This window comes from Pholcus phalangioides, unplaced genomic scaffold, assembly GCF_987345545.1.
Source record: "Pholcus phalangioides strain wild (caught in Gottingen) unplaced genomic scaffold, Ppha-v1.0 ptg000015l_1, whole genome shotgun sequence".
NCBI lineage: Eukaryota > Metazoa > Arthropoda > Arachnida > Araneae > Pholcidae > Pholcus > Pholcus phalangioides.
In genome coordinates this window covers 25083603-25096302 of record NW_028301608.1, presented here as the reverse complement: position 1 = coordinate 25096302, position 12700 = coordinate 25083603, and the positions used below count along the sequence as shown (strand labels likewise).

The 12700-nt window shown below is 34.6% G+C and overlaps 1 protein-coding gene across 1 annotated transcript; it reads left to right on the top strand.

Annotated features, from left to right (window-relative positions):
* The first annotated feature begins 622 nt into the window (after positions 1 to 622).
* LOC149075730 (leucine-rich repeat-containing protein 58) lies at positions 623 to 10482 on the top strand. The gene is made up of 4 exons (XM_089243239.1): positions 623 to 1364; positions 2695 to 2911; positions 5128 to 5317; positions 9373 to 10482. Exons 1-4 carry the CDS (start codon positions 784 to 786, stop codon positions 9564 to 9566), a joined length of 1182 nt encoding a protein of 393 aa, XP_089099365.1. The 5' UTR covers positions 623 to 783; the 3' UTR covers positions 9567 to 10482.
* Positions 10483 to 12700: the final 2218 nt, after the last annotated feature.

The window sequence follows — 12700 nt, the reverse complement described above, 5'->3', positions numbered from 1 at the left end:
GAGCCTTTCAACATATATTAGTTGGTTGCTGCCGTCGTCCATGTACGCAGCCTTTCAACACATATATTTACGCTCCAAGGCTGAAACATTCTATTGCCTCCATAGCTTCGATAGTAGAACACTTGTCCGGGATTCGAGTCTCCGTGGGGGCAATGATGAATTTTCTTTCTTGTAATCTTCATCTCCACAAACAGCCAGTCTTTTAATAAATCTTGTACTAACGAGAGGACAGAGTGGAGAGGACATTTCTATATGCATGTGCTACAAAACCTAGGATTGGCAGCTTTTTTTTTCGGGATTTAGCAATATAACTGCCAATTTTTCCCGCTTTGGCACATAGGCGGAGATAGACATGGAAGTTTGGGGGCAAGATGATGATAATGACGCCAATTCATATATACATTAGAGATTACTGACCAGTCGACTCCACCTTTGACGCTTTGGGGGGCGATGCTCCCATGCGCCCCCGTATCTCCGCCCATGCTTTGGCATCATTTTTGGGGATAATCGGCTATGTCCCGTATTTGAAATCCTAATTTCCCGTATTTTTCTCGAGAAAATGTGGTCAAGCAGTGTATGATGAGCTAATAGAAGTTCATATAAATGAAAAAACTTTACCCTCAGACCTTCCTTTTCTTGAAGTGCTTGGATGGTTTGTTTACAATATCCAAAGATGCTGAAGATTTAACAATCTCTTGTTAATGTTTTAACTAACCGTACACTTTAGTTAAGGTTAAAATTTGAAATATCTCTGTCCAATAAAACCAAAAAATTCAATCGGCGATGGCAGAAGGTTACGGTAAATCCATCCCAAGTAACGATGGCAAAGTCCTTGGTCAGGTCCCTGAATCGGGTGTTGGTCATCATCGCCACCACTACCGCAGGTCCGAGTCCGGCGAGGAAGAACCGCCGTGTAGCGTTACTGTGGATTTCTCGTACGTGGACCTGGATGGTCTCGAACTTCACGAGAAAATCGAGACTGTAACCACACAGATCGAAAATTCGGCCAGATTCGCGAATTCTTTGTTCCTACAGCACAACCGCATTGATTTCATTCCCTTCAACGTTGGCAATTTCAGGAAGTTGATGCACCTAGATTTGAGCTACAACAACTTGACTGAGATCGGGGATGCCATATTTGCGTTGAAGCACCTCAAAAACCTCGTTGCCCGAAATAATTTTCTAGGAGATTATTCTTTGCCGAAGAAGCTTCACTTGCTGGAGAATCTCGAAGAGCTGAATCTGAGTGGTAACTGTTTCAAATCCCTGCCGCCAGAGATCGTGGAGATTAGGGGATTGAAGTGTTTGTATCTCGGTGGAAATGAGATCCAAAATATACCTCGAGACATTGTGAAATTAGAGAAGTAATTTATTTTCATTTATTTCAAGTCGTTTTTGATATCTAGTTAAAATGGTTAATTTTCCATTACTGCCGTCAGCGCCAAGGTTACCTGTTTTCACGCCAAGCAATTGCCGCTTTTGTGGCAGTCGATTCAAAATGGCAGACGAAGAGCACATACAATTACACCAAAAAATGTGATTTATTACAAGAATCTATCAAAAAACGGTAATATGCAAGAATTAATTGAAATATGCGGGAAACTGTGCAATAATAAAACAAAAAAATTAAAGTATACAGTTGATAGAGTTGCCAAAACTATCAAATACTGATTCGGTCAAATTTGGTGGAGGAAGTGAGTTGCTAAGTTAACACTCACCATGTTCAACCATTAAAATGTAAATTTCAAAGTTCTCAATCAAATATATGGCTCAATTACATTGGGTCACATAGGGCAAGTTTATCAGCAACTTGTTTCAGGTTTTACTTGCTGCTATCAAATTTGCTCTGTATGAAGAGATGGTATTTTTTTCGTCCTGAAATATACTGAGAAATTGAATTTCTGGATGTTATGGTGAAACATATTTGGAAAGTAAAAGGATTTATCTCCTCCAGGAATTGAACTGGATCCCTTTGCATACCGGGCAAGTGCGTTAACCAATACACCAGAGACACTGTTCAATTTCTTATAGCGCATATTAGTAGCATCAAGTGCTGAGTGGAGACATGCCAACTGGTGCAACAATTGCTGTAGCTAAGGGAGGCTATGTCTCCATTCAGCACTTCACGCTACTAATACGTGTTACAAGGAATCAAAAAGTGTGTCTCTGGTGTATTGGTTAGCTCACTTGCCTGGTATGCAAGGGTTCGATTCCCGGAGGAGACAAATCACTTTTCTTTCCGAATATCAGTTTCGGCATAACATCCAGAAAATTCAATTTCTCAGTATATTTGCTCTGTATGTTGACATTGCAAACTCACAGCTTGCTCTTCTGAAGTGAGTAAAACTGAAGAGTGGGCTACTTTTTCGCTACTCACTGATGTTTCTGTTATCTAGCAAATAACAGCGATATTATAGATCTGGAAAGATCACAAAAATCTCAATTTTCAGTTGACATGGCCACCTGGGATTTGCAAAGTCCTATTATAAAGACTCAGTTCATAGGGACGGGTTTCAAAATTACTCCTTGTCAATGTTCATACATCTGATGCTCTTTGCCGATATACATAGATAAACCTAAAACTTTAACTTATTAATGCTAAAAAAATATGAATATTATAATTGGCTTTTTTTTTTTTAACTGTATCGATTCAGATGTGTAACATTAAACTTTTTATTTTTGCTCTATTCGAAGGTTGGAGGTTTTGTATCTAGGAGGCAACAACCTCAAAGAAATTCCTGCTGAAATGGGACGACTTCATCTACTGAGATCATTGGTTCTGTGCGAGAATCAATTGCTGAGTTTGCCTTCCTCTATCTCTTGTCTTAGGAAACTGAAGTCACTTTTGCTGCACAAGAATCAATTAACTACTTTGCCTCCTGAAATCGTAACTTTGAGAGGCTTAGTGGAGGTACTTTTCTTTTTAAATACTGGTTGGTTATTGACAGAACTCCTGATTGGCTATGAAAAAAAACTAGCCTTGTATACCTGGGAGCATTTAAAAAAAAATTCATTTGAATCTTAGGCCTAATCACATTAATTAGTGGCTGTTGTGGTCGACTGGTCATAGTGATGAATTGGCATAGTGAGGTCCCGGGTTTGAACCCCACTCTCACCACAGCCACATGGTGGTTGGCTGAAGTTGGCTTTCTGTGGTTCCCAACTTTGAGGTGCAAATACAAGCTAATCTCCCCATTGAAAAGTTTCGCCACATAGAGTAACAGGTCTACAAACTAAAAATATCCAATCATTACACTTCGCTCACTTCACTTCTGAAATATAGATGGTGGCACTGAAAAAATCAAACAACACTAGATACACACTCTGACTGTTAGGTATAAGCACTTAAACTTCCGGCACCACAACTCACTAGGTAGTAAATTGCCCATGGCGATAGATCTGAGTTGTGCGCAGTTTGAAAGAAAAGCCTAATTACAAGTAGGAATGCCAGGCTTCCAAAGCAGAATTTTTTGCATTGTTCTGCAAAACTGATAAGCCCTCAGCTGACTAAAAATGTTCTTTGGTAAAAATTCTCATAATAGTGTTTTCTAAATTTTTCATTTTCCCGGGATGGTTTTGCCGCAGTATCGATTGTTCTGCAATGTAAATCACAGTTGTCAGTATATTCTGGTTCGGGGTGTCAGGCTACTATCAAAATTGCTCATACATACTGGTTTGCAAAAATGTGTATCAATGGTAATTTTGACAACTAAACTTGTAATTTTTTTTCTTTTCAAGTTAAACTTAGAATACAGTGATACCTCGTCTAATTCATTCTGGAATTGTGTGTGTTAGCCAAAATGTTTGCAAGCGAATACGTGATTCCCCATAGGTTTCTATGGAAAAAAGTTTGATTCGTTCCAGGTTCAGTGTCCAAAATTTAAAAAATAATTTTTTTAAACATTAAGGAGTGCTATTAAAAAAAAACAGTGAAGAATAAAATGAACAGCTTCAAAATTGGATAAACGAGAATCTACAGGAAGATATATTGAAGATTATATTTTTAAGGAAAGATATTGAAGGTCTTTTTATTTTACGCACACACGAAGCTGAGGCATTTGTTAGCCGAGTTATCACTGTATTAGGCTCATGGCTTTTAAAAAAAAATTTTAAATGTAGTAGGTCTATATGAGGTTAATAAACTAATCTATAAAAAATCCTTCAACATGTTGTCATTTTCAGACCGTCTAGTCGCTGCCAGACTGCATAGAAGTATACTGTTTTGGATATTAGCCTGTGGTCTCAAAAATGTGATAACTGAATAAATGAATGCCAGAACTTTTGCCTCTGGACTTATCCCATTGTCGAGATCTCTTCCAGCCCAGCTTTGTGACAGAGTACAACATTTGAATTTTTTGCTATTCCCGCTTACAATGTTCGAAAAAAATCACAAATTCTAAAGCTTTGCAAATGTTGTATGATTATATTCTTATATCTTAAAAAGAATATCTTCTACATTGATTTCTTTATCTGTGTCATCCCGTATTTTCTTCGATGTAATTCTCTTAACTCAGTTATCATTAAACATTTATGCTATCATTTACCCATTCTGAAATGTAGCAAAGATAAACATGATCAAATGACTAGGTGAACTCAAAACATCTCTAGCACAAACAAAAATGTGTCACTTTTCTAAAACACTTGCTAGGCGGTAACTTCTTATCCCTTACAAGAATCTCCTGTAAAAATGAGCAATGTGGTTACCTTATGTGTGTTAATAAGGTAAATATGTGCCATAAAAAAATCTGGCATGCAAAATTATGTTTGTGGGATTTCTGGAGGATCTTTTGTAAGGAAGTTACAGGATTTTTACATTCTGATGATTGACAGGTCTGCAGCCCCAAAGCAGAATGTTTTGCATTGTTCTGCAATGAGCCCTTGGCTGACTGGAAATATTCTGCAGTAAAAATTCCCTTAATAGTGTTTTCTACACTTGTCTTAAAATTTTTCCAAACTGTTCTGCTGTACCTCGTAGAACTGATTGCTCTGTGGCGTACTTTGCAGATTTTTGCATGTTCTGCTTTGGGGGTCTCTGCAGTATTAATTGTAAAAGAACATTTGTTTTAATGATTTCCTGTTTAAATGTGTTATCTATATAGTTTTCGTTTTATTTTCTTGTGGCTGCAGTTGAGTTTAAGAGACAATCCCTTAGTTGTGAGGTTCATTCAGGAAATGACATATGATCCTCCATCTCTTCGAGAATTAGCAGCAAGAAGCATAAAGCTGTTCAAAGTACCCTACAATGAAAAAGAAATACCAGGAAATCTATCTGCCTACTTACAAACTGCTTGCCGTTGTGTTAATCCAAAATGCAAAGGTAAGTCTGTGAACGAAAGCTGTTTATAAGTACCCTTTTGATATTTTTAATTCCGTTGTTCATGTAGCTTTTGAAATGTATCACATAACTTTAATTTAAAAAGAACAAAACAAAAATTGATTCAGCCATTGATTGATGCATTTAAAAAGCACACAAGGTAACCAATAACTGTGTTCATTTAACATAGGGCTGCACAACCTTTTTCAGTCCATAGACCAGATAGGTCCCATACTGGTGTACATAATACTTGTCACTTGGATTAGATGATTTTCTTTACAAACATTCTTTGCAGGTTGGCCAGAGGTTTTGATGATCCTGGTTTACCATTAAGTATTTGCATGGGTACCAATGCTTCTGATTTGAAGCCTTCCACCTTTTCAGTCTTAAAATCTTCCGGTCTGAAACCAGATTTTTCTAATTTTTCACATCTTTATAGAAAAATCCTTATAAATCCTCAAATTGTGCTTTAGTTTAATAAAAAATTCCTATAGAAAATACTCTATCAGTCCTTGTAATTTCGGGCTGCCCACGTTTTCTCAGGAAATGTATGGGAAATTGGCGGTCTCTAAACTTAATGCCATAAGTAAACAAAGTTTCCAAAACTGCCATTAAATCACCAATGGCAAGAAATGAAGTGCTACCACAAATCACAGTGGATTAAAATCACATTGTACAACCCCCAAAGCAGAATGTTTTTCATTGTTCTGCAACGAGCCCTCGGCTGATTGGAAATGTTCTGCAGTTCCCATAATCGTGTTTTGTACATTTTTCTTAAAATTCTTCCAGATTGTTCTGCAGTAGCACTGATTGTTCTGCGACGTACATCACAGATTTCGGCATATTCTGCTTTGGGGGTGTACATCTATATCCATCTGAAACTATCTTTGTCTCAACATGGGTTTTTGCTGAGTCACTCTACTTAAACAAATCTTGTTCATCTCACTCATGGTCTTGCCAAGTCAATCGACGGCAACAAGCAGACAGATGTCATTTATATGAATTTCATTAAGGCATTTTCGACCAAATAAATCACCAGACACTACAAACTTTGTTCTCTTAATGTGTTCAGGAACTCTATCATGTGGTTCACAGCTACTTAAATTTGAGAACATATCAAGTTGTATTTCATAACACAATTTCAACAAACTATGTCAGTGGATCAGGTGTTCCCCAGGGTTCAAATCTTGAACCATTACTTTTTTTAATATTATTCATGAATCACCTTCCTTGGTGCTTCAGTGCATCTTAGTTACGATGTATGCTGCTGACGTGAAAATTTATTGCAAGGTTGAGAGTCTGGAAGATTGCATGGCTCTACAAAGAGACCTAGAGTCTCTCCATGATTGGTGTAGTGCCAATTTCTTCCAGCTCAATAGTTGTAAATGCCACGTCATACAAAAATTGCCATCAAACAAATTTGACTACACTATTGATGGGGTCTCAATCGGTCGTGTTCCCGTTACCTAAGACCTTGGTGTTTTCTTTGACTCCAAGTTTACATTTGCCAACCATATATACGATCTCACCAATAAGTGCTTAAAATTTTTGATATTTGTCATGAGGAATAGCAACAATTTCAAATCCATTGCAACACTTTTCAGGACTTATGTGTTCCTGAAACTGAAATATTGCACTATTATGTATGGAGCTGACATGATAGTCTATACTCACGGATGCTAGACGAGTCCAAAACAGGTTTCTACATTACATTTTCTATAGGCAATTCCACGTTTACATTAATGACATGAGTACTAGTGAACTGCAATATTTTTTTCATTTTCAGTCATTAGAATGCCGAAGAAGAAGTTACCTTCACTTTTTGTACAAAATTATAAATAGTGTAATTATTGACTCTGCAATCTTCTTCAACTTGTAGAGTTTTCTGGGCCAGTTAGAAATAGGTCAGTTTGGCAGACTTTTCCTTTGCCTAAACCTCTAACAAATATTTTGAGACAGTCCTCTATTTTTGAGATGTGTAATATATTTAATCAATTCTCTCTGAAACCCGATATGTTTAATTCAGGTATAAGAGAATTTCTAAAACATGATATGTGACTATTGAACATTTGAATATAAGCTTATCATTATTAGTATTCATGCAGTGTGTAAACATGTTTCATACTTTAATATTATAATTTTGCTTTTTCTTTCTTCATACTACCTATATATTGCATGTAGGGCTATACTTGTCACGATTTCTTTTCTAATTTTTTAGCTGCATCTATGAATCATTTTTGTCTGTAATTCCATATCATGTTATTATGCATTTTTCGTATCGTGGTTTAATTATCATTCCACTAATCTTTGTGTATTTGTATTTTATTGCATCCCTCTTCTCTTGTACTTTCATCTCTATAACTTTAATGCATCTATGAATCTTTTCTGCCCTAAATTTCTGTAACATGTTATTATGTATTTTTCGTATCGTGTTTTCAATCATCATTCCACTTGTTTACGTGTGTGTATATATATATATATACACTTTTTTTTACTGAATTTCTCTTCTCTTGAACATCACTATTATTTACCTGCATCTATGAATCACAATCTGTCTTGGATTTCCACATCAGGTTTTTATATATTTTTCGGTTCATGTTTTTAGTCATCATTCCGCTTGTTTATGTATTTGTATTTTATTTCCTCTTCTCTTGTCCATCTTTATAATTGGGCAGTACTTGCCTGTTGAAATGTATATAAACAAATAAAATCTAGGGAAAAAATGTTTAATAGGACAAAAATCTGAGGTATAATATCCATATTTTGTCATAATTTTCATTTATAAGGTAGCAAAATTTTAATCTTTGATTTCAGTGAATCATGAAAAATCCAAGTATGCTTCATTGAAAACAAAAACTGGCCATTTTTATAGGGGAGAAATCTGAACGACAAAAAATATGGAATTATCCTGGGACAACATCATATGATCACTCTATGCCAGCGGTTCTCAACTGGTGCTCCGCGGAGCCCTTGGGGCTCCTTTATTCCTTGTGCACTGCACTCTCCAGGGGCTCCATGGAAAATAAAATAAAAAACAGTAAAGTTATAAAAAATAATTATAAATATTTTTAAATAGTAAAAATAAATCAGTAACTGATAAATAATTAAAAAATTGACCTACGGGGCTCCGCCATAGAATTATATTACTTAAAAGGGCTCCGCGCAAGTCAAAAAAGTTTTAGAACCGCTGCTCTATGCTATCCCCCAAAAATACTTGGTTTATTCCTTTTATTTGTGTGAAATGCTTTCTTTGGTGCAAAATATTTAATCATGTAACCAACTGCAGCTTTTTCAAGTCAGAGAATTGATACCTATGTGTTCTATTTTTAACCACCCAATTCAAACCTACAGAATTAGGATAGGAAATGCTCAGTATGCATGCAATTAGAGTTTAGATTCCCCCTTCTTCCTCCTTCTGAGGTGTGCAACACGAACTGCTGCACAGAGCTCATGGTTTTGGTATCTTACAGGAATAGAAATAATCTGTAATTTATTTAATTAATAATCGTGTAAACAAGGTGGCTGTGTGCACTTCAACTATAAAAATCTAAATAGTATAAGGGCTTAGTAAAAATCATTTCTTTTATGAAGAGGCATTCATGATTAGTTTCATACTGCATCTGGTAAGGATAGCTCTTCATTTAATATTTCTTCTTTTTTTTTGGCATAAGTTATCAAGATATTTGATTTGTACTTTATCATTATTAGAGAAATTAAGTTTAGCTCAGTGTTTTATCCAAAATAGCCGATACTGTCCCTCAAGGGGATAGGATATATAGATATAACATGATATCCTATGGGCTAGCTCAGATGAAAGGGCAATTAGAGGCCTTTTTTTTCTATAGAAGAGGCATTATTAGATAGAAAAGTTTGGAAGACTGGTCTAGCTTTTCCAGACCAGGAACAAAGTGTGAGAAAATTGATGAGGGAGTCACATAACAAAAACCGAAGTTTTTCTTATATTATTTCTCGATTTGAAAGCATTTTCCTATAGAGAAAATTTATCATACTTTTTATTTTGCAGTTTTTCTAACCTATTAAAGTTTTTTTTTCTTCAGGAGTTTACTTTGATGCCCGTGTTGAACATATAAAATTTGTGGATTTCTGTGGCAAGTATAGACTGCCATTACTGCAATACCTCTGTTCTCCAAACTGTAGCTTGCAACCACTAGCAACTGGATCAGATTCTGCTAGCTCAGATGATGATAGCTATGTGCCAAGTAGTCGAATGAGACGGGTCTTGTTAGGATAGAATCATGTTATGTAATTACAGAAAATGTTTATATCCAACTTTATCCTCTTTCTCCCACTTGAAATTTCCGCTGTGCAGATCGTTAAAAAATATTTGTATCTGTATATTAAAGAATAAAAACTGTATAAATGTTTCAAATTTACAAAAATATTTTGAGAGAAAAAAAAGGAAGCATAGAATTTCAAATCTGATGTAATTGCAAATTTTTTTATGTAATAACACAAATGAAAACATTTGTATCTGACTTCATCGTCTCCCCTCTGGCTCAAATTTTCTGCTGTACAGATTGTTGAAGAATGTTTGTGTCTGTATATTAAAAAGAACCAAAACTGTATAAATGTTTCAAATTTTAAAAAAATGTCTCGGGAGGCAGAAAAGAAGAGCAGGTCACAACTGTCACATAATTGAGAAAATTTTCTGAACTTTTAGATTGCAAAAATTATTTTTCTTCCCCCAACATGCGTGAGGGGTTCTGCAGTTTGGAAAATAATTTTGTTTTGATTCCCTTTGATTTGTTGTTGTTTTATTTTACACTGTGTTCAAAGCCTCAATTTATATGCTAGTCAAAATTGAGAAAAATTATGTATTTTTGTTATATCATTGCCCTATTGATAAATGCAATGACATAAATCTAGTTGTCTATTTTTTTCCAGTGGATTATCGCAACCAAAGCCACATATTAGCGTGTTTATGATTATATAGATTTCTAAGCTTTCAATTTGATATTGGTTGGTATACGTGTTATTTCTTTTGAATTTATTTGTGTATAGAAGAAAAACTTGCAACATCTTAGTACTGTGATGGGGAAAAAATCCATAACATTTTGTTTCGAAAATGTTGATGTAAAAATTTTTGATTGGTTCTTATTTCAAATACATCTACTATTTACACTAGAAATATAAAATTGTTTTATTGAGATGAATCATTCAAATCTTTTCCATGTTTATCGTTATTGAGTGATTGTAGTTAAGAGTTTTATTATTTACCTGTGATTTTTTGTAGGTATCTCATGATGATTTAATTTCGAAATTATCAAGTTTGAAATTGGAATTAGTTTCGTTTTCTTAAAATTTTTGAAGCTAAACAAAAAAAATTAAAAGTTTTACAATACTATTTTTTGTTAAATTCGAAAATAAGATTTAAAAAAGGAAGATGTATAATACAGTATGTGTCGCATCTGTTTGTGTTTATAGGACAAACATGTTTTTAATAATACAGCAAATGAAATTAGAAGCTAATTGTCAAAATGTGGATTTTGTTGATATGTACTCGTGATTCAGTTCTTTGTTCACTTTAATAATTTTTTAAACATTTTTCTACACAATTTTAAAAATTTCCAGTGTGGAAATATCATGAAAATATGAGCTTAGGAAACATTTATACATATATATATATATATATATATACAATTTGTTCTCGATAAGTCAAATATTGGTTTAAGTCGAAGTTTTCTCTGCTCCAGAACCTTCAATACTATTTTAGTGTTAAAATGTTTTCCTTAAGTCAGAGTTTTTGGGTATAAGATTAATTTAAAAGAAATAAAAAACATTTATTCTCCCAGTGAGAAATCTGAGGTGTGGTGTACATAATTCAAGGAAATTATTTCAAAATGTATTGCATAAATTGCAATTTTAAAAAAAATACTGATATTGATGTATTTTGAAGCACATTAAGTTAACCAATAACATTGTGTCCATTCAACATAGGTCTGCACAATCTTCTCAGTTTACAGACCAGATAGGCCACATACTGGTGTACTCATCATGGCTCAGATTATTTTCGTTACAAACACTTTTTGCAGATTGGCCAAAGGTTTTAATGTGATCCCTAGTTTACCATGAAGTATTTGCATAGGTGCCAATGCTTCAGATTTTTCTGGAAGCCTTCCAATTTTTCAGCATTCTTAAAATTCCAGGGACATTATTCGCGCAAGACTCACTTCAATCAAAAAAAATAATTATGGGGTATCAAAAATCAAAAATTACAGAATTTTTTACAGAAAATAATCTTGCTTTCTCTTTATTTTTGTAATTTATCCAACTATTGTATATATATATCTAGGCCAGTGGCTCCCAAACTTTTTTAGCCCATGCCCCACCAAAGCATCTCTGAAATCCTGAAGTCCCCCCTCCCTCACTCATGAAATTTCATAGTTCCATATCAAAGCTTTTTTTTAATATAATTAGCTTTTGCTTTGCATCCTTAAATTTTACTACTTTGGATCACCTGCCCTAGTTCTCTTTTCCCCCCATTGCTTGTAATTGTTATTCAATCCGTCCTATTCACGCTGAGGGAGCCAAAAAAGGAAATTGGCTTTGTCAAAAGCAATGGTTCTTAACTAGGGGTCTGTGTGCTTGGATGAGAAAACAATTTTTGTATTGTATCTCATATGATGAGTAATAACTCATTTTTTTGTATTGCCTATGTACAGAATATTATTTTGTAACTGGGTCTGCGTATTCATTTTTATTTTCATTTTATTGGAACAGGAGGGCACAGACTTATTGCATAAATTGTCCATATAATACAAAACGTTAAGAAACCCTCATCAAACCCCTTTCACAGAAAACAGAGAAAAATAAAATGCAAATCAAACACAAAAGCCACAATGCCCAACGAGATGGCTGAAAAATGTTGCCCATAAAAAATATGCAGTCAAACCTCTCTATCTCGAAACTGATGGGACCGAAAAAATTTTGAGATTGAGAGTTTTTGAAAAAGTGTTTTTTTAATAAGAAAGGAAAAACGTGCCAAAAATAGTGAAAAATTTGATTGATGAATATTATAAATATTATATTTTACTACATGTTAATGAAATTATTGGTTAACTTATCGGCCATACATTTTCTTCTATAATTTTAGTATCAATCAAGGTGCTGCAAGTTTGTAGTGAACTTGTCCATTTCCACAAAATTGAAAAATGAAATTTAAAGCTTCAAGTGTCTTTTAGTAATGTCGCAATGTTTTGAAAGTTCATTTTCAACATTTCTTCGAGAACTGTTGATGAGTGAACCACCAGATCTGATCCTTCACGACAGAGATGACTGGTTCCAAACCTGCAGCTTCCTTGATGCAATTTTGAATTGTCTGTTGGCTGACTTTTTGCCATGCTGACCAATCCTGCTTAAAAGTTA

Excerpts from the sequence above, each read along its gene's own strand:
- LOC149075730 (XM_089243239.1), top strand. The coding sequence starts at position 784 with ATGGCAGAAGGTTACGGTAAATCCATCCCAAGTAACGATGGCAAAGTC. Across the intron at positions 1,365-2,694 it reads GACATTGTGAAATTAGAGAA|GTTGGAGGTTTTGTATCTAG; the intron begins GTAATTTATTTT and ends CTCTATTCGAAG. Across the intron at positions 2,912-5,127 it reads CTTTGAGAGGCTTAGTGGAG|TTGAGTTTAAGAGACAATCC; the intron begins GTACTTTTCTTT and ends TTGTGGCTGCAG.